General features: G+C 48.6%; 2 protein-coding genes across 3 annotated transcripts in view; both read left to right on the plus strand.

Annotated features, from left to right (window-relative positions):
• LMTK2 (lemur tyrosine kinase 2) overlaps window positions 1-15,514 on the plus strand; it is a 37,665-nt gene extending 22,151 nt beyond the window's left edge. Inside the window, exons 7-15 of one of the 2 annotated variants that reach the window (XR_013922868.1) lie at window positions 1,407-1,540; window positions 3,528-3,612; window positions 4,194-4,315; window positions 4,801-4,950; window positions 5,177-8,090; window positions 9,489-9,624; window positions 9,991-10,236; window positions 11,410-11,531; window positions 15,148-15,514. Coding sequence is in view for 1 of the 2 variants with exons in the window: in XM_080353862.1 (XP_080209988.1) it covers window positions 1,407-1,540; window positions 3,528-3,612; window positions 4,194-4,315; window positions 4,801-4,950; window positions 5,177-8,090; window positions 9,489-9,624; window positions 9,991-10,236; window positions 11,410-11,438 (3,816 nt within the window). In the remaining variant the exon portion in view is untranslated. Of the gene's footprint in view, window positions 1-1,406; window positions 1,541-3,527; window positions 3,613-4,193; window positions 4,316-4,800; window positions 4,951-5,176; window positions 8,091-9,488; window positions 9,625-9,990; window positions 10,237-11,409; window positions 15,054-15,147 lie in introns of those variants that run through there. The other variant, XM_080353862.1, reaches the window with a different exon arrangement.
• On the plus strand, window positions 15,191-20,101 carry BHLHA15 (basic helix-loop-helix family member a15). The gene is made up of 2 exons (XM_080353863.1): window positions 15,191-15,281; window positions 18,735-20,101. The coding sequence occupies exon 2, from the start codon at window positions 18,771-18,773 to the stop codon at window positions 19,266-19,268; it is 498 nt and encodes a 165-aa protein (XP_080209989.1). The 5' UTR covers window positions 15,191-15,281; window positions 18,735-18,770; the 3' UTR covers window positions 19,269-20,101.
• Window positions 20,102-21,326: the final 1,225 nt, after the last annotated feature.

Consider the following 21,326-nt stretch of genomic DNA (forward strand, 5'->3'; position numbering starts at 1 on the left):
CTCCCGGAGCCGCGCTCCGGTCAGTCCGCTCTGCCAAGGGAGAAGGGGGGTTGTGCGCTTTTGTATATGATGTCTATACTTATATATCTGGGCCAGTGTGATATTAAAGCTGTAATTGTAAGGCAGAAATATCTCCTGGGAAACATTTTAAAAAATACAATTCTGTTGAATACAAATACATAAATGTTACCTAATTAGTAGCTAAAAACAGGATAAAGAGAATGTAATGAAAGCTTCTACAACATTAAGCAGGGTTGGAAGTTGTATATGCTTTCCCCAGGGTTGTATAGCTACTTGGAGCATAAGCAGGACATATAAAGCAGATGAAAATAGAGTAGCTGCTTGTGTGTTCTATGGAATCTATTTGTGTTTTACATAAAACTTCATTTTAATTTTTTAAAGTAATGTCTGCTTTCAAGTAGACTGTCCCATTTTTATTTTATTAAGAGTAACGCAGGTCGGTCCAGCCAGTCACCTCGGCTGTCACCGCACTGCTGGGTTTCAATGCACCACACAGACCTCTGCTGCTTGAACTGACAGAACTCTAGATTGTCGTCGTCAATTAACCACACTGAGGAGAACTCAGATGCTTTGGGTGCAGCTCCATGAGGTACAGGAGCGGCGGGCAGGACGCCGGGTGACGTTTCGGGCCGTGTGCGGGCAGCGCGTGGTGCTGTAACGGCTTGTGCAGCTCAGGACGAATCACGCTCTGAAATAACGCGCTAATCTTACAGGAGGTCCGTATTTTAAATAAAATGTAGGAGTTCTAGGTTAAAAGTTCAGTTGTGGAAGTAGGGATGGTAGAGCATGAGAAGCTTGTTCTTTTCATTTGCTTGGGTTCTCTGACTTTAGTCCTACTTTTCCTGAACACTTGACATCTTCCAGTTACTTTCGCTCCATTTCGAGGCCATTCTCGTTGTGGCGGTGTCTGGAGCTCTCTCTGGCCCCGCTGCTGCTGTGGCTGCTGGTCCAGCGGAGCTGCCGCCGTCCTGGGGACTGTCACTGTGCTCTCTGTGGCTGAAGCTCGGGGGAGCCCTTTGCTCCGGTCTCCTCGCTCCTCGCGTGTTTCAGCCAGCCGTGCTCATTTGGAGAACGTGAAAACTCGTCTCGTTTAAAAACAGAAGCTCATCAAAGTCTGCTTTTTAACGGAAAGTGTTATTGTCTGGGAGTTTCGTTTTATGTGGCTGTCTGATCTATGATGTTAATTACTCAATGATTTGACCTAAAACCCTTAAAAGGACAATACCATAATCCTTAAATAACTTATTTAAGAATCCTTATGGAGACTGGAAACCTGCAAAGAATCTTTTTATGAAGCACAAATGTGTTTAATTGGTTCTTCAGTAAATATTTTTCAGATTCAACCAACATACAAAGCTGACAAGTATTTTCAACTTCTTTTACAGGGTGACCTAAAAACTTACATCTGCAATGAGCAAGAACACGTGAAAGGAGATTCTCAAGTAATGCTGCTCCAGAGAATGGCGTGTGAGATTGCTGCTGGCCTTGCTGTAATGCATAAACATAATTTTGTGCATAGGTATGATCTCCAGATAAATCGATTTTAGTTATGATGCACGGTAAAGTTCACGTAGATATTCATTAAAATCCTGGCGTATGGAAGGTTGTGTGTGAACCAGCTTCCAGCCGGTGCGCGGATCCCAAGTCAGGAGGGCGCGCTGGCTGTGCGGATGCTGGTGCAGGGGTGGCGCTGCGGCTCCGCCGGGCTCGGCACTGCGGTGCTGTGGCTCCGTCTGGCTCTGGCTGCGGCTCCGCCGGGCTCGGCGCTGCCCACGGGCCTGCTGGTTTGCGGCGCTGGGACACAACCCGCCAAGCCAGTCCACAGGATGTAGTTTGATTAGTTCTTGGTCCAGTTAAATTTGTTCTGTTTTTGGGGGGGATGTTAGAATGCATCTTGCTGGCTGTGTGGCTTTTAAAGCCGTTCAGAACTTGGTTTGATAATGTTGTCTTAGTTACTAAACATGGAAAACCCCCTGGAAATGCTGCCTTTCTAGTGCAGTAAGGGAGCAGCTGACTTCAGGTGGGGAATCTGCCCGAAGCAGCTGTTCTGTCACTGTACCTCGTAATGGAGGTACACAGATTTACAGGAATGACAGTGGGAGAAAAGATCGGTTTTAATCGGGGGAAAAAATGTTGGATTTATTTATTTTTGATTAAAGTTAATGCAGTCGACAGTGAAGGGATGGCAGCGGTACTAGTAGAAGGCAGGGGAAAAATGTATTCATGAAACTAATTGCTAAGAAATAGGCCAAGATTTTTTTCTTTTGCTTTAAACGCAAAGGTGTTAAGGATCTGGAGGACATCAACCTTAGACTTGGAATGACCAAAATATTAAATAGTACCTGATAGAACCTCGGGTAGAGCTTATCAGTGCACATCCTGCTGCTTAGAGGAAGCACAGACCTTTTGTTCGGGGAGAAGCCGAACTATTAAGCTAAGTCTGAAAAGGCGCGAGTGTAAAGCAAGAGCAAAGCCCTGAGAGCCCCGACGCGGCGGGCGCAGAGCTGGTCTGGTGACGGCTGGAGCAGTCCCACATGCCCCAGTCGAACCTCCCGAACCGAGCGATGGCTGTGTCCTGCAGTGCAGCAGCAGAGCCCTGTAGTATTAGACTTAACAGTGAGTTCAGTGAAATACACTTAACCTGGATAAATAATTACTCTGCGCATCTGCAAGATTCTCGTTGTAAATGTTTACTTCTAGCAACACTATCCTGATGCTGTCAGAGTAAGTGATAAAGCTCCAGCATCAGTGATTTTGTTGTTAGTGGTAAATTCAAGCAGCCAAAAATCTATTTTTTTTTCTTCCAGGATATTTATTTTAAAAGCATAAAAGAAGTTGGGAAGCTTTTGAGGGTTACAAATGTGTTTCTGACCTGTATAGTTCAATGATTCTGGAAAGGAAAACATTTTCCCCTCTCTTTGAAGCAGGGAAACTGTGGCTTTCAGGTTCTTTGTACTGCAGGGACTCTTTTCAAAGCCCCACAGAGCAGTGTCGGAATCCTGCCGGTGCGCTGAGCTGCCTGGGCCTGTGTGGGACGGAGGAGCGAAGTGCTCGAGCGGTTGGTGGCGCGCAGTGGCAGCGCCGGGCAGAGGAGCCGGCGTGACTCCTGGTGCGCCGCCCGGTCATCTGCAGCGCAGGGCAGCAGTACAGCGACATGATCGCCTACAGTTCTGCGTGTAATTGCGATACTCACTGAACGCAGTTTGAACTGGTTTTGAAGGGCAGCGTCATAGTCCAGGGGCTTTGTATAGAATCTTCAAGTGTGATTGCCTTGTCGCTATGTCGAGTTCTCTCTGGACTGCAGAACACAGATTCTGCTTCATTGTGTGGCTCAAAATTGATTCTCTTTTGCAAACGTTTTATTTTAGAACTCTGGTGGCTTTTGAGTTGATAGTTTAAGCTGTGGGCTGAGTGTTGTAAGAGCTGTCACTGCTGTTACCCCTCGTCTTCTTTTGCGTCGAAGGTTTCTTGGTTTGGTCTCATTATCTGTTTGTTTGCTTTTTCAGTGACTTGGCCTTACGGAATTGCTTTCTCACGTCCGATTTGAATGTCAAAGTAGGAGATTATGGTATAGGATTCAGTAGATATAAGGTGAGTTAATCTAGTCATGTACCGCTTTTCTTAAAAGATTTGGGGCCTAAAGGTTATAACAAGCATACCCTAAAGTTATAAACTGATACAAGATTGTCCTTTATCTGAATAATGGACTTTCAGAGTGTAACTGGCAAATAACCGTAGCACGCTCATGTAACAGAACAGATGAGCTTTCAAGAGATGGGCGGAATTTATGCTTGTAGAAGGAAGCTTCTGGTGAAATCTGCCTTTTTTTAGGGCCTATTTACAATAGTCCTACAACAAAAGAAAATTTAAATTGAATTTCTTAACGAAAATGTTCAAAGTACTAAATGTATCAAGAAAGTGAAAGAATCAAGTCATTAATTAAAAGTGTTTGTGGAGTACAGCCGAGCAGCAGGTGGCGTTTGGCTCCTCGGCTGCGCCGCGGCCGCCTCTCCTGTCGCAGTGTCCTGCGCTGCCCGCGCAAACCGGCTGCGTTTGAATTCTCGTTGTGTGCATGAGGATCACATGAAGCCGGATGAAGGACCGTCACCTTCTGGAAGTCGATCAATGTTTGTTCAGGCTTTTTCAGTCGTTTTGTGTGTTTAATCATTTAGGAAGACTATATTGAAACAGATGAGAAGAAGCTTGTTCCTCTGCGATGGACTGCACCCGAGTTAATCACAAGTTTTCAAGACAGACTGTTATCAGCAGAGCAAAATAAATACAGTAACATATGGTACGTAGTAGCCTTTAGAATAACTTCAATGAGAGATTCTCGAACATATTTTCAAATGTTACACAATGGAGTAAAAAATATTTACAGTTAAGTCGAATATAGGCCTGATGCGCTGCTCTTCTGTTTCAGCAGACGTGCAGTAGATGCTAGTGTTGGACTAGCCATAGGGGTTATTCGTCTTGCTTCTCTAAACAGGCATGTTCTACTTTCTTAATGTGTGGGGGGTTCTTCCATAGGTGAATTGTTTGAGGCCTCTTGTATTTTGTTGCCTTCACTGGTGTTGTCTCCTTCATTGCCTTCAAGCAACTTCATTCTTGAGGCTTCTAGTGTTCTATAAAATGAAATGAGTTAACAGGTTCTGAAGTTATTGAGCCAGTAGGAGGGTGATATTTGTTTCTTCTTGCAAATTATGCTTTGCACAACCCCGACCTGCCCGGCCGTGCCGCGGCCGGCGGGACGCTGAGCGCTGCGCTGCCATTCTGCAGGGCCCTGGGGGTGACGCTGTGGGAGCTGTTCGAGGAGGCGGCGCAGCCCTACGCGCAGCTCTCGGACCGCGCGGTCCTGGCCCGCGTCGTCAGGGACAGGCAGGTTAAGCTCCTCAAGCCGCGTCTGGAGCAGCCGTACGCTGACAGATGGTAAGTGTTAAATGCTTTTATTTGTTCTTAAAGCTGCCAAATAAGTTTGAAATTGCTATATGGAACCTGAATTGCTATATGGCAAAGAAAGCCTAGATAAAAAGGAGTTGCTACAGATAGAAATTCCTTCCAGTGATATTGTTACTCCTTAGCCTGTTAGATATCTGAATTTTATAAATTCCTTTTCAGTGTGAAACCTACTGAATCGTGGTTCTTACTTCCGTAGGTATGAAGTTCTGCAGTTCTGCTGGCTGCCTCCAGAAAAGAGACCGACAGCGGAAGAAGTGCATAGGCTTCTAACTTACCTCCGCATGCAGAGCCAAAGGGACTCGGAGATCGATTTTGAACAGCAGTGGAATGCTCTTAAACCAAACACCTCAAACAGAGAAACAAGCAATTCTGCGTTTCCAATCTTGGATCACTTCACAGGAGACAGGCTCGGCCAGGAGATGGAGGAAGTCCTTACTGTAACAGAAACAAGCCAGGGTCTCAGCTTCGAGTACATCTGGGAGGCAGCTAAGCATGATCATTTTGACGAATGTGGCCACGTGAACCCTGATGAAGCGATGACTTACACAAGTATTTTCTTCCCAGTGGAGGTTTTTGAGAGGTCCCTTTCGGAGCAGGGGCCGGGAGCGCAGGACGGCAGCGGGCAGGAGGCGTCCCTGGCTGTCCCCGGGGTGCTGCCCGTGTTCGACGCGCACAAGCTGTCTGTTGGAAACGACTACTACATCCAGTTGGAGGAAAAAGGAAGCGGCTGCAGCATGAGCTTTGATAACCAGTCAGTTGTACTGACTACCGAGGTTGATCATCAAGACGCTGTACAAGAAAAAAGTTCTCATTTCACGGTTCTCAGGGATCTTGATGTTGAAGAATCCAGCACTGACGGGGACTTCTTCCACTACAATGCAGATCCTAAAGAGGATTTTCTGCCTGCCGCTGGGAGTCCAGACAGTCCTTTCCAGAACATCTTTAATGACATTGACAGATCAGAAGAACTGACAAACAGAAAAATACTTGGTTTTGCTGAAGCAAGTGATGTTCCTAAAGACTTCAAACCAGTTGCTGTAAACTCAAACACAGATGCTAGGAAGGCCGCAGACCTTTCTGAGAAGGAGCATTCTAGTCATGCTTCTGAGAATGAGAGAGTTTCTGCATGTGAAAATCTCTCTAACCAGTCTGACTTGGTAACCTTAGAAGAACTTTCTGATAACTTCTTATTTCTTCAAGAGAAAAACTTGTTAACAGGGTTATTGTCTAACAAAACCAGTGGTGATTTGGGGAAGAAAACAGATTATGTTCTAAAAAGTATATTAGAAACCTCAAACAGAAGCTCTGTGGAGCCCGAGCCCGTGTTCGCTGGAAACGCACAGGTCTTGTCTCTGATCCACGGAAGCCGTGGAAGAATGAAGGATGAAAATTGTAACCCCGTGGCAGTGACTGAGGAGCTGAGCAGCCGGAGCGCCGCGGGGACGCAGGCGTTCCCCGCTCCCTCCGCAGCGCCAGAGTCCTCTGGGCAACGGGCGCGTCCTCCTCGTTTGGAGGACGACGGAAAGCTTGTAGACGTGGAAGTCAGCACGGTCGTGTCCTGTAACGCTGGTGTCCTCTGTCAAGAAGAGCTATCCAGTAATGCCCAGAACAATAACGGTGGAAACAATCCGTATTACAGTGTTGCTGTCGAAACAGATGAGTGTGATGCACAGATGAAGCTGGGAATGCTTGTCAGGCCTGATGAGGAAGCTTTCAGTAGAGAAAAACGTACTGAGCAGGAAGATACAAAAAGAAACTTGCAAGAGAAGTCTCCCACATTAAAAAATGGTGAATGTTTACTGGAGGAAAACCAAGAAATACCAGATAATTTTGAGAACTGTAAGGATGTCCCTGAAGAGGTGACCTTAATTTCTGTTACTGCTTCAGACTGTACCAGTCAGGACAGTCTTCTGGAGGACAGCCCGCCTCCTGCGCAGACCGCGGAACAAGCCCTACAGACGCCAGATTCCTTGGATTCTTTAGATGTGAATGAGGTTTTAGAATCTTTACAGGCTCAGAGTCCTCAGAAGCTTTTGCCACCTGATAAACCTGCTGACAGCGGCTATGAAACCGAGAACCTGGAGTCTCCAGAGTGGACTTCCCACGTGGCTGCGGAGGACGCCGCTGGCGCGGATGCTGCTCTCTGCGCCCTCAGCGAGAGCAGCCGCGCTGCTTTGCCTTCCCATCCAGTCATCATCGTCTCAGAAGCAGCAGCTGGTTTGGATGCTGTGAACAGCAATTTTGAAATAACCCCGAAGGTTTTTTTAGGTGGAAATCAGAACTCGTATAGAGACTCTGCCTATTTCTCTGATAACGATTCTGAGCCAGATAAAAAACCAGAAGAGACTGTGAATCTGTCAGGAGAGGCTGTGTGTGTTGTCCCTTCAAACAGAGGAGAGGATAATGCTGAGGAGGATTGCGGTTCTGGAGACAGACAGCGAAAGTGTGATGTGAGGAATTGCCAGGAGATCAATAACCCCACTGCAGAGCCAGAACTCACTCACCACTCGGAGCCGCAGGAGGCGGGTGCGGGGGCGCGGGGCTGTGCTGGGCAGTGGGCCGAGGCGACTCTGCGTTCCCTGGACGTATCAATGGAACATAACCTAAGGGATGAAGTAAAAGTATCTGAGGCTTCCCATAAAACCGTCTCTTGTGTTGGCACTAACACTTCAGAGCTTCTTTTGCACAGAGACTTAAAGGCTGTGCATAACATACAGAGTCCTCTAGACCTGAGCAACAGCGAGAAGTCCTTCTATCACATCGAGGGACAGAAGCTGAAAGAGCCAGATATTGAAGGAAAGTACCTCGGCAAACTCGATGTTTCTGGAATGCTTGATCTCGAAGATGGCGATGATGCGGATGAGGAAGATGAGAACAGCGACTCTGAGGATGACATGAGGACTTTCCATGTGCATAGTCTGAGTTCTGACAGCGAAGATGAGGCTGTTCACCAAGTACCCGAGATACTTAGCGACAAGGATGATGGGAAACATCTGAGAAGCTTGTTGAAACTTCCAAAACCTCTTAATGAAAGGCAACGTCAGCACTGGAAAAATGAGAAAAAGGCTGTGACGTTCTTTGATGATGTGACAGTCTATTTGTTTGATCAGGTATCTTTTATTTTAATTATGAAGTAAAGTTTGTGTTGGTTTGGACTTCTGCAACAAGATGTGGTAGAATAGCTTAATGTTTGCGGGCCCACGGTTACAAGACTCGTGTTGGCAGGCTCAGCCCTGTTTGGCGTGCGGTGTTTCTCGGGGCCGGGGGCGCGGGTGCGTGTCGGCACTGATCCGGGTGACGGGCTTTGCTTGGGCAGGGCTGGTGGCCACGTCCTTTTGGAGCCCTGACGGCATGTGCCGAACGCAACGCGGCGTTTACACGCTGTGTGTGATTAATGTGTGAGACAGCAGCATTATGGACCGGATTTGATGCATTTATTTTACCAGAATGTTGATGTAACTTTACTGAAGAGTTTCTGTTTAATGAGTTAGAGAACTTTGGGTTTGATTTCAAATGCCTTTACAAAAGAAAAGGGGGGTGGGGGTGTGCAGAAAACCCAAGGTTAGTTGACATTAAGGTAAATTTACCTTAAACCTTTATCGAAGATGAGAACAGTATTTAGATGGTAATACTTCTTGTTACTAATCCAGTGTGACTGAGGTTCGATGCAGCACTGGTCTGCGTATGAATTCAAGGTTACCTTTGTTTCTCTATCTGCTTTATCAATTTGTAACTTGTGTAACGTGATACAGAGGGGATTTCTATTTTAACATTATGGCACCTAAACTAGTATAGTGAGTTTGAAAGAACAGTCACATTGTCAAGCTTTGGAAGTGTTGCTTATGATGACGCACATAAATATTGGAGATAATTGTGCTTTGGAATAGAAAACGGGTGCTATACTTGTGTGCAGGCAGTCTATAGAATAGTGATCCTTTTGTCAGAGGGGAAGGAAAAATAGCTGTGTTTGAACTGCTCTTAGTTGTTGAACCCTTATCGTCACAGTCGCTGATGAAGGGCTGCTTCAAACAGTACCGCTCATACACAGTCTTGATAAAGGGCTGCTTCAAACAGTACTGCTCATACACAGTCTGCCGCCTCGTCCTGAGGCGTGATTAAGGAGTAAAAAAACCTTCGAAAATGCTGGGAGATGGGATAAGGCTTCATTAAGTACAAAAACCTGCCTGTGTCACACTGATAAGGAAACTGTTCCCAATTGGAAGATGTTTTAGCTTTGTTCCTAGAAATATGAAACTTCTTCTATTGTAAATAATGTTTAAATAGTAGTTTCCTGCATGGATTTTAGCATTGACTTGATACCACTTTCTTTAGAAGTAGAAGTTAGTGCATGCAGTTCATCTAGAACTCAAAGTTTTGTTGTGTGGTAATAACTCAAGCGTTTAAAGATCATGCATTTCCATCTGGTGGGGAGCGTATCCCGTGGTTGCGTCCATGGGCACAGGTGCGGTGTGTGTGCCAGAGGTAACTGGGTTATTTGTTTGCCGTAGGAAATGCCGACGCAGGAGCTGGGGCAGCGCGCGGCGGACGTGAACGGCGAAGGCTCTCGCGGCGCTCCCGTCCCCGCTGCCGGCTTCAGTTACTTAAACAGGTTCACCAACTCAGAAAGCTCCACAGATGAAGAAGGTACTTGAATGCGTTTACACACAGCGGGGGCTGAGACTGCTCTCTGCATAGTTCTTAATTGCCATTGAAATGATACGGCATTTGTCAGTGCTCTGTACCGTGTCGGCTTCAGTTTGGCGTCCTGAGCGCGGGCCGGCGCCGGGGGCCGCGGAGGCGGAGCCGCGCGGCTGGCGAGGTGTCGGCGTCACCCGTACCTTCAGAGTGACAAACCTTGGTGAGCCCCGGGGCCAGAGCAGAAAAGCTACACGTTTCATTTTGGGTTAATTCAGCCTTCCAGGGCCTTGCTATTAAAACTCACAGAGTAAAAAGTCACGTAGACTTTACATTTCTGTAATTTGTTGGGTTTTTTCTTTTTCTCTTCCAAAGGTGGGGGGTTCGAATGGGACGATGACTTCTCTTCTCCAGAGCCATCCTTCCTGTCGAAGGCAGCTAATAATCTCATCAGCTCTAAACCAGCTCTTCAGTCAAAGTACTTCTCTCCGCCGCCGCCCTCCCGGGCGCTGGAGCAGAGCTGGTCGCACCCGTCCCCGTACTCCAGGTTCTCCATCTCTCCTGCAAACATGGCAAGCTTCTCTCTTACGCACCTCACAGATTCAGATATGGAACAGGGAGGTAAGTGACTTAGAACTAATAATAATCATTTTAAACTACAAATTAAAAACTTTATGCAGAGATATAAGCAATAAATATGGCAAATATTGTTCTATATTAAATAGGAATGTATTTTCAGTGCTATCAAACTTGCAATTGAGTATTCAACAGAACACTCAGAGGAGCAGCTCACGATTTCCCTCTTCAAAAAGACCCAGCACTACATTCCTAGAAATGAGATCTGTGCAGTCCGTAGGCACTGCACTTCTGTTTAGCTGCCACGCTGTGGCAGTTGAATAACTGTCATTATTGCGCTCTCGTAAGCCGCAAGTTTCTTCTCGTTGCACAGGGTGAGGTTACTGGGATCATGAGCTGATTTTCCAGTTCAGTTTCCGTTCATATTGCCTTCCAGAAAGCGCAGTCCCAACATTCTCTTAAGAACTGCAGCATGTTTCCTAGAGCCGTGAGCTGACGGTTTCTTTTAGGAGAATTCATAGCATATTGAGTCCTAGCATTGCTTATTAACAGAAACCTGCTTTGATACATTTTGAGGGTTAAGAAAAGCAAAAATAAGCGAACTTGAATCAGTTAGATATATTTTTAATCTTGATTAAATGTTGCATTATTGAAAATTTTACTGATCACTGAGCCTTGCTAATGGTGAGTGTCTATAAAAATACAATCAGTGTTTATTTATAGGGTTCCATTGTTCTCGCGTTGTGCCTATTGATTAGATAATGTTTGCTGCTCGGTAACTTAGAGATAAGAGAGGTGGTGCTGGGGATGCCGCATTGCCTCAGGTGCCCCGAGAAGTGCCGTGAGGTGTGGGGTTCGGCAGGTGCCCCGAGAAGTGCCGTGAGGTGTGGGGTTCAGCAGGAGCCCCGAGAAGTGCCGTGAGGTGTGGGGTTCAGCAGGAGCCCCGAGAAGTGCCGTGAGGTGTGGGGTTCAGCAGGAGCCCCGAGAAGTGCCGTGGGGTGTGGGGTTCGGCAGGTGCCCCGAGAAGTGCCGTGAGGTGTGGGGTTCGGCAGGTGTCCGTACAGGTGCCGGTGTTGGCAGTGGGCGGAAGCGCTGGGGCCGATGAGGCAGAGCGGGCAGGCGCTGAAGGGCAGAGCGCCAGGGGCAGGAGGAGCTTTACAAGACGGGGGTTGTGCAGAAGCATCTCACTGAGCCTTGTGACCTTTCCTCTACCAACAGGAAGCAGTGAAGATGGAGAAAAAGATTAAATTAATTAAAACTTCTCGGACTGCATACGTAACACACACAGATGTGTCTGAAACCTCTCTGTCTAAACTCTGGATCCTGCTGGAGTAACACAGGTAATCGAGAAGTACCAAGGAGTGCAAGTAAACACTGAAAGCAATGTTTAATCAGGACATTAATTTGAATGTGTATTTAACTTTGTAATGTATTTTTAAATCAGTGCAATTTTGCTTTTCATTGAAAGATGATTCGCCGCTGTTTTCAAGTACTTGAAGTATTTTTCAGATAACTTAAGAAACAAGTAAAGCAATTACACTACAGTCTGGTTTGTGTATGAGATTGTATGATATTCTTTTTATATTTTTCCATGTAGTTCGTTACTTATTTGAACGTCCACCTGCTGTAGAATTGTGTACAACTGTCCTGTGCAACAGGTGGCTGTGTTGCTGAAGCTGTACGGATGATAGTTGAGCAGTAGTGAGCCATATTTATTCAAAAAGATATCACTACATATTACTTTGCTTATTACAATTGCACTATGGATTATTCTTCCTTTATTTCCTGATGATGTACAGAATCAAGATCTTAAATCTTTCAAAGAAAATAAGACAAGTTGGATTGGCCCAGGTATCCAGTTCAGTTTGTCCTTTTTGTAGCCTTTGCTATGCACGGTACTTGTAAAATGTACATAACTTCTGAGTGTTACACTAGACTTGCTGAAATCTTCTATTCAGTACCATTTCTATATGATAATGATTATAGATTGATCGTTAGTGTTCATGTTTTATAGGAAACTGGAAAAGAATATATGATATACTCTGGAATTTTTAGATGAAAGAGATAATTCCTGTTAATTCCTGAATATGATCCTACTGACTGCTTAAACTGTAGTAGCATCTGACTATATCATAATTAAGGGCCTTCCAGTTTTTATTACAATTTCTGCCTTGAAGAGAGAAGAGGAAAAATGGGCTGTACGAAACTGTGGCGTTTATGAATCCTACACAGGAGTAATCCCGGCAGCCTGGGTCTGGGCACGCTGGGCCTCCCGCTGCGCGTTCGGTGCGTGTCGAGGCTCCCTGCTCTGCACGCTGGGGCTGCCGTCCGGAGGCCTGCGGTGAATCTACCTCTCTGTGTCGTGACCATCAAGAATTAGATCAACGGTTAATGCCCAATTTTGCACCCTTTGTAAGGCCATGCCTGTTTTGAGATGCCTGCGAGGCTCCGTGGTACATCTGGAAATGCACGCTGACCCAAAGGTGCGATGGCACAGTTAGCTCTGTCTGTAGGGAAGAGAATACGACGTGCTTGGGTTTGTCCGTCCTAGTCCACCATGCGTGCAGCTGCGGGTCTGTGGGAAACGCGGGCAGCAGCAGTTTCCCTGGCTCGAGTGTACTAAAATACAAAATAATTTGTAATTTAGTGGCTATTTTGGCAGGGCTTCAGTGTAATAGTGGTCCAAGTGCTCTGTGTTCACATCCAGTCAGAATTTTCATCATGTCCAGTATGGCAGGACTAGGTATTTTCAGATGTGTAAAGTTTGTTCCTGTGCCACTCTAAATGCGTTTGGATTTTTTAAAGTATGTTTTAAAATTACAGGAATACGTTAATTGCTTTTTCCCCATCATTCTTTGGCCGTTAACCAGAGTGGTTTATGTACCGATCAAAAGGGAATGATTTAGTGATGAAGTTATTTGAAGTTGCCCATGTATCGTTGGGAACTGTTGGTGAGGCACTCGGGTTCGTAGTCAGAACCGTTTTCACTGTGAAGTGAGGAACTGGAGCTTCATGGACCTTTCCCAGAACGGGGTTTAGGAGGCGAAGCCGCGGGGGTTACAGCGGGTGCTGTAGGGGGTCCAAGGAGGCCGTTTTAAAATAGGGACACTTTGTACACAAACTATTGCTCAGAAGTTCTGTCATTCCCACGTTAGACTCTCTGATACAGCGAGATCAGGAGATCGCATCTGTCTTCTCTAATTCTCACCATGGTAAGAATCAGACTCCTTAATGGTCTGCGAAGGACGTGTGGTGAGAAATTACTGGGTCAGGCCTGGAGTTCAGCATTAGTTTTAAATCAGTTGATTTAAAATATCGTCCAGGGTCAAAAGCAGAATTTTACAATTTGGTCCTACATTTTGTTTCTTATAATTCTGTAAAATCGGATGTTTCTCTTGTACATCAGGAGTTTCCTTTGCTTGATGGAAAGAAGACTTTTGTTCTTTACCGGGGTTTAAGGAAAACCCCCCATGGGAAGTGGGGGTTCGGTGCTTTGTCCAGGGGGACTCGCTGCTCGGGGGTGGCCAGAGGAGCGTTTCCTCAGCCGGTCGGGTGTGAGCGATGCTGAGCAAGGTGACGTCCTTTTCGGCTGCACGACTGAGAGAAAGGGATATTTAGAGCTGGCTCACCTCACTTCAGCGGTGAGTTTTAATTCTAGTAATCCACTAGGCTGGATTGCAATAATATAACGCGTCTTTTGGAAAAAATTCTAGTTAAAAATCTGATAAACTACTAACTGTTTAAATACCTGCCTAGCAGTCAGTGGCACAATGAAGATGAATCAGTAATTCCAACATGTTACATGATAATTAGGGGATTTGTTACAAATCATTCATTAACCTAGATGTAATTTCTTGCACTAGCTACTGAAGCATGGTTTCTGTTCTAGAAGTACATGTATCTATTTTCAATGGTTTATTATGAGGACTGGTTGCATTTTAGTTCCTTCTCTGGTGGAGTACACCCTGACATTTGACCAGCGGGGCATGGTCTCACCGTGGCCGCTGAAGCGGCTGAGGCAGCTGGTGCAGCTGGGGGGGAGCAGCTGCGCCCCCGATGAGCCGCAGACGCGGTGCCTGCGTAACTCGGTTCATGGAAACCGCGGCCTCATGGAAACGGGCGCATTAAACGTTTTCTCATATCCGTGTTGATGCACTAACGAAAACCATTTAAGCCTCATTCTTTTTATCAGTATTTTTAGCAGATTTTTGTGTCGTACTCCATCTTTTTCACGAGGAAGCTGGTTGGTAGAAAGACCTTTGTTTTCCCTTCTTGGTTGAGCGCTATGCTAGAGCGTCGGCGTTGTCAGGGGTTAGTGACGCGGCTGCTTCAGCTGGAGCTGGTGACAGGTGGGATCCAAGTCTATTAGCCTTACAAAAATAGCCTTAAATAAGAATGGAGTATACAAAATCACTTCAGCTTTAAGTCATACAGAAATATCCTTGTGTGTTAATGATTTTGGTACAAGACTGGAAAAAATCTAGAGGGGAGTCAAACATCATATAAACTTATTGAAAATAAGTATTTGTAATACCAGCAGCCTGTTTTTCAGAAACTTGAATATCTGACTTACAGTTAGTTTTGTTTATGAAATTGTTTGAACTTGCACAGATGTAGGTGTAACTTAACTGATAAATGGTACTGATGTGTGTGTATATATACTGTTTAATTCTATTTGTAAATGAGAAACTATGTAACAAAATCGTAGGTATGAGGTTTTCCTATTGTAATTTAATACAGGTATGAGGTTTATGGCAATATATCATAGTTAATGAAATTTCAGGTCAAAATGTCTTTAAATTGTGTACATTTTTAAATTGTAATTTCTACTGTATATTGATTATCATGCATAGTGTGATTCAAGAAACTGCTTGTAATTTAAAAATATTTAATATTAAAAATAAAATACAATTATATATTTATAATCTCTTTGTCTGTGTGTTCATTCTCAAACAGATGCCAGCAATGGACAGGCCCAGTGTAGCTGTGCTGAGGTGTGTTAGTGTCAGAGCGGCTGTCCCAGCAGGAGTCCGCACTGGGTAGCGTAGTCCCCTTTCACTTCCCCTGATACCACCGGGTGGGAACGTCAGGTAACGTGTGCGTGCAGTCGGCAGAGAAGCAGTACTTGAAATACAAACAGTGTCATTCTAAAAAACCTGAATATTGCTTTTAATCTTAGAATTAAGCATCTGTAGGAAGAATGAATGTTTCAGAATTCCTAAGTACCCTTCAGAAGACAGGTTAATTCTATGTTTTCTCAGTATTCTTTGAATTTATTTCTAGAAGATGATTTTATTGTGTGGTGTTTTGTTTTTTAAACCAAAGTGTGTGCACTGGATGGACCTAAGATTGCCAGGTGTGTATTCCCGTGGGATGGGGGCTGCTCAGCCTCGCTCTGCGGGGCACGAGGGGCCTGCTGGTGTTTGCCTCTTAACCTGGCGCTGCCAGGGTTGTGGTGACACCAGCTGCGGTGCCAGCGGTGGGGGTTGTGTTGATGCCGGCCGCGGTGCCAGCGATGGGTGTTGTGGTGACGCGGTGCCGGCGGTGGGGGTCGTGGTGACGCGGGGCCGCGGTGCCAGCGGTGGGCGCTGCGGTGCCACTGGTTGGAGGAGACTCTTGTGGAAGCCCCTGTGTGATATCGCAGCTGTTTGAGTCCTGGCAGCCCTTGAGATCTGGGAATGAGAAACTGATACCCATATGACTTCGTCAGGTAAAATGTAACTGCTGGGCTGAAATTTCACCAAGCTGGTGGTGATTGTTGAGAACAGATGTAAAAGATCCCATGGCACTAAACTGGTCATCTTACATAGAACCTGTTATCAAAGAATTTGAGCTCTTGCCATGTGTATCATGAGCAGCCTTCTTGCAAGGGCTGGAGGGGCTTTGTCTGGGGGCTTTCCACAGAGGTGCTGGGACAGACTTGTTCCTCCTGCGCTGGAGGACACCCCGGCGGCGCTGGTGCCATCGCGGCTCCGGGCTGCGCCCCCGCTCTGGTGCCCGCAGCTCCGCAGCCGGGCGGCCGCAGCGCTGGCTGAGCGCGCTGCCCGCTCCTGCGCCGCCGAACCGCCCGCCCTCCCGGGGGACGCGAGACCGGCCCTGGGCTGCGGGACCGGGGGCCGCGCTTCCCCGCCCGCACGGCGCCGGGCCCGCCCCCAGCGCCACGGACACGTGTCGCGGCGGCGCAGACACCTGCGGGCGCGGGGCCGCCCCTGCGGGGACCGTCCGGTGTGCGGGCACCGTCCGGTGTGCGGGCACGGCGGCAGCGCCGCCCGGGGCTCCCGCCAGCGCCGCCCGGGGCTCCCGCCAGCGCCGCCCGGGGCTCCCGCCAGCGCCGCCCGGCCCGGCGGCTTTTCGCAGTCCCAGGCGGGTCCGCTGCGCACCGACCCCGGCGCGGGGCGGGAAGCGCCACAGCCCCTCCCGCTGTTCCCGGGACTCCCGCAGGTCTCTGCCCGGGCACCCCTCGGCCCCGGGCACGCTCTCCACCGCTGGTGGCTGCGGTAAGTCACAGAGGAGGGATGGCACTCCTGGTGGGTGGGTGCAAAGGATGGAAAAATGGTTAGTTTTTGGCTACTCTCTCACTTCGGTTTCTCTTGACCACCTAGTCTGTTGCTCCTGATCCCCTCTCCATCTCCTCCTTGCACACCCACGGGAGTCCTAGCAGTCTGGTTGTGGCTCCATGAGGCTGTTTCTCAGGGCGCAGCAGTCCGAAAGCAAACCTCTGCCAGCCAAGCACCCTCTCATCACACGTCATCCCATTTGCCTCCCCCAGCCTGCAGCTTTAAAGACTACTTTGCTCGTACAGTTGGCTGAAGCTCCTTTTTCTTGGACTTTTTGCCCAGCTTGCTCTGCTGGCCGCCCCCATGAAGCTCTTCTTCACCAGGTCCTGCAGGCTGTTTCTCTTTCAAACCGCAGCAGCTCATTTCTCTGCTGGCCCCAACAGCACTTACTACGCTGGAGCGGGGAAGTTGACTGGTCTCCCTTGTGCCCACCTTTACTTTTCTGTCCTGCAGTTGTGCCTTTTCTGCTAAGTGAGTTAAGAGTCCAAAACAAACCCAGTGCTTGGCTTCAGTCCTGTTTTCTTGTTTAAGACACTTGTGTGTCTCCAGCATTTCTAGGCTCCCACAACACAAGCTATTCGGTGCTGTCTTTTGGTGTTCCCCAGCTGGTGCTATCCTAACCAAACTGCTTGGTGAGCCCTGTCCCCTGGGGCACAGTGTCCTCCCCGGGCGCCCTCCCAGGCAGGGAACGTGCAGCCGAGCAGCCGAAGGCATCTCTGCAGAGAGGAGAGGAGGGGCTGTGTGCTGCAGCGCGCCCGGGGCTGCGCACCTGCGCCCGGTGTTCTGTACTGGGACAGTCAGCACCTGTGGCTACTTCTTTTTTCCATTGGCTCACCAACTCTAACCAGCATAAATATACATATATTTTTTTAAGACCAAACCTTTCTATGAAGAGATGACTGGATGAAAGTGGAAGGAAGCATTTTGGAGGTAAAGCCTCCGTACACTGCTTGTTGGTGTTAGCAGCAGGGTTGCTGTGAGGCTGCTGTCAGGGGTTGCATTGGCACCGGATCAGGGCTGGGGAAGGGTAAAAATCTAGTGCTGCCTTCTGCCTTGCTGACACCTTGCTGTGTCTTTGGATAACCTGGAGAGTAAATACAGCCCTCCTGCTGTTGAGCTGGGGCAGGAGCTGCAGTTAAGCCCCACCACTGATTGTTGTTGGAAGAGGGAAATGCTTTTGTGGGTGTGCAGTGGGGAGCAGCCCAAAATGCAGATGTGCTGTGGCAATGGGTTGCTGGCCGGGAGTTTCTGAGCCCCTGCACGAGTTAGTGTGTCGTGTTTCCCTCTAGTGGACTGCTCATAAATACAGTGAAAACCAACTCCTGCAAAACGCAGTTGCCAGGAGTTCAAGGAGGAATGACTTCTTGAGTAAGAGCTTGGGGATCCTGTCTAATACCCTGCACATAAGCCTGCCTATGCACAACGAGATGGTGTATGGGTTTAACTCATGTTAACTAAAATGGGGAGAAAACAGAAGGCTGTGAGATCAAAAAAACAGGCAGTGTGTTACCAAACCTAAATGACCATTGTCCTCCTGATATTTGTTTTGAGTTGTGGCTCATTCTTCCCATAGGAAGACTGGATCAGTTTTGAGACCATTTTCTGAGGACAGATCTCTCCAGTTTAAGGCCTGCTGATGCGGCAGCAGGGAGGTGTCTGTTCCACCCGCCTTGCCGGGGGTGAGGACGCCAGCAGGTGATTCCCTGCCTTGCTTTCGGTGCTCCCCTTCCCTTGGCCGCTGCTCCCTCCGTAGCCTCTTCCTTCTGCTGAAGGTTCTGCTGTTCTCTAAAAAATGACTTTTCCTCTGCTCGTCTGCACCGATCGTCTTGACTGATGACGTTCACGACTTCTAAAAGGAACACCACTAAATTAAGAGAGGCCATTAAGGTTTTCTAGTAGTAAACAAAAATATCAAACCTGCATCAGATCACTTGTTCAGCAGTGCAGTGTGCAATGGTTAAAGATATTGCTGTCATGTTTTTACAGCATGTTGGTGCTTAATACCAGTGCATCTACCGAAACATGAAGACTAAAGCCAAAGGGAAGAAGCAAACGCGTACTGTTGACAAAGATGCGTTTTCTGAGGAGTCAGCACTGAGGAGAAAAGAACTGGTGAAGTGTTTGCAGCACAGAGAAAGGAGGAGCGGGGGCAGTAAGAGCAGCCAGGTCGCTGCAGCCAGGGCCCAGCGCCCCTGGAGCAGCCAGGACAGGCGCCTGCGGCGGCTGGAAAGCAACGAGCGGGAGAGGCAGAGAATGCACAAGCTCAACAACGCGTTCCAGGCCTTGCGGGAGGTGATCCCGCACGTGAGAGCTGAGAATAAGCTTTCCAAAATAGAGACTCTCACACTGGCCAAAAATTACATTAAATCCTTGACCTCCATTATACTCAATATGTCCAATGGACACTTTCCAGCAGCAGAAGGGATGGGGGGAGCCTGGGGGTCCAAACTGTACCAGCATTATCAACAGCAGCGTGGGGATGACGAGCATGAGGAACATCTACAAAAATATTCCACATAGGTTCATAGCTTCAGCACAGACACCTACAGTTAATTATTACTGTCATTCCTTTTCCTTCCTGCACAATAATGTGTGTCAGTGAATGGAGGTTTAAGAGATTGTTTTTGCCTCTAGCTATCCACTGTTTTCTCTTAAAAAGAACAACAGGTAACACTCGTGGCTATAGCTTATACAGCACATTAAAAAATTACCTTAAATTCTAATAATTTTTCAGCTCTTAGCGGTTATATTTGTGTGGTGTGTCAGGATCTGGAAACCTCTCCTGTAACACTGCAGTTGATTTGAAGGTGAAGATTCAGTGACTTGTGAAAAGCACCGTCCCCAAATCGCTGTGAGAGGAGCGTTGAAGGCCCCGGGTTTGCTGGAATGGAGAGTCCTGGCTGCCGCGCTGTTCAGTCAATCGGTTCCTGTCTATCCCACGGAGGAAATGAAAACTGGTGTGACGACGTTTGTCCAACTTGATGACTGAAGAGGCACATATGGGAAATTTGCCACCAAGTTGGAATATTTATTTTGAATATTTTGCATCTGCTGTGATAATTCTGAACCTTACAAAGCACAAAAGCCTTTAACGTCCTTGTTAACGTAAACATCTACAAAACTTGCGTAGATTGGAAGCTCTCTGGAGTGCGGACGCTTTCTGGTCTGTGGTTCCAGTGCATCCAGCCTCAGGGAGTTTTTCTTCAGTGGGTCTCTGGGTGCCATTGTAAATACAAATAATGAATAAGGGACAAATGGCTTATTTTTGGCAAAACTATGATCAAAATGCTGTAGTATAGTCATCGAATTACAAATTATTTGCTAATGAAGCCTGTAATGTGATCAGGATTCTTTCTGGGTTAGTGCTGGATTCTGGTACTATAAAACATAATAAATGAAGCAGGAGCTCTTCAAATAAGGAAAATAAGCTCCTTTTTTTGTTTCTAATCTTACTGTAAAAAGCTTTATGACTCTGAGCTCTCGCTTCCTCTCGTACCCTCACGCCTGAAGAACAAGCCGGGGGAGCCCGTGCTGCCGGGGCTCTGGTTGCTGTGGCTGTGGATGGCGAAGGCAGAAGGGGCGCCTGGCGCCCCGGGAGCGCGGGTACCGCGGTGTGCCGGGGCGCCTGCCCGCAGAGCAGCGCGGGCCCGCGGGCCGTGTCCGTCGCAGCGGGGCCGCGCGGCGCTGCGCTGTGAGCGGCGCTTGTTTTGCCCCGGCGGGGTCTCAGTTCCACCAGGTCTCCCAGACAGGCTGGTGAGGGACGCGAACTGTTCTTCACCACAGCAGCCTACAGGTGTGATGTAGAACTACGTGATGTTTTGTGTGGTTGCCTTGCTGGAGAAATTACTTGAATCCTGCCTTGATTTTGGATTTTCTTAGTTTCAAGCTGTTTTCACACTGGATGAGTTGCGGTCAGCGCTCCCCGTGCTCAGTGTTACAGCGCTCCCTGGTCTCTGCGCGCTGGCCGTGCCGGGCAGCAGCGCTTATCCTCCCTCAGCAGGTGCTCCTCGCTGGTGAGGGGCTCCGCGTGTCCGCGTGTCCGCGTGTCCGCTCGCCGGGGGTCAGCGAGGCTCGCGCGTTTCCTTCGCTCTGCGCCGGCCGCTGTTCGCCCGCGGGGGCCGCGCTGCACGCGCGGGGGGGCGGCGCGCGGGGGCTCCGACCAGCCTGCGCCGGGACGGCCTGAGCTCGCGCTGCGGGCCGCTCGCGCACAGGGGCGTGGCCAGAGCCCGCGAGCCGCGGGCGGTGAGGGCGGCGGCGGCGACCCCGCGCTGCAGCGGGGCCAGCAGGCACCCGGGCCAGCAGGCACCCGGGCCAGCAGGCACCCGGGCCAGCAGGCACCGGGGCCAGCAGGTACCCGGGCCAGCAGGCACCCGGGCCAGCAGGCACCCGGGCCAGCAGGCACCCGGGCGGGGCGCGGCGGGCGGGGGCACGGCGGGGGGAGCGCCGCCCGGGCCGGCGGGCGCTCGGGGCGGCCCCGCCTCGCCGCGAGGGCGCGGCCGTGGGGCGGTCGGGCGGGCTCGTCCTCTCGCGAGAGCGGCCGTGGGCGGCTCCGGGCGGGGCCGGGGTGCGGGTGACTGA

Source organism: Nesoenas mayeri (assembly GCF_963082525.1).
Source record: "Nesoenas mayeri genome assembly, chromosome: 15".
NCBI classification, from domain to species: Eukaryota; Metazoa; Chordata; class Aves; order Columbiformes; family Columbidae; genus Nesoenas; species Nesoenas mayeri.

Coding starts and splice junctions, on each gene's coding strand:
- BHLHA15 (XM_080353863.1), top strand. CDS start 18,771: ATGAAGACTAAAGCCAAAGGGAAGAAGCAAACGCGTACTGTTGACAAA.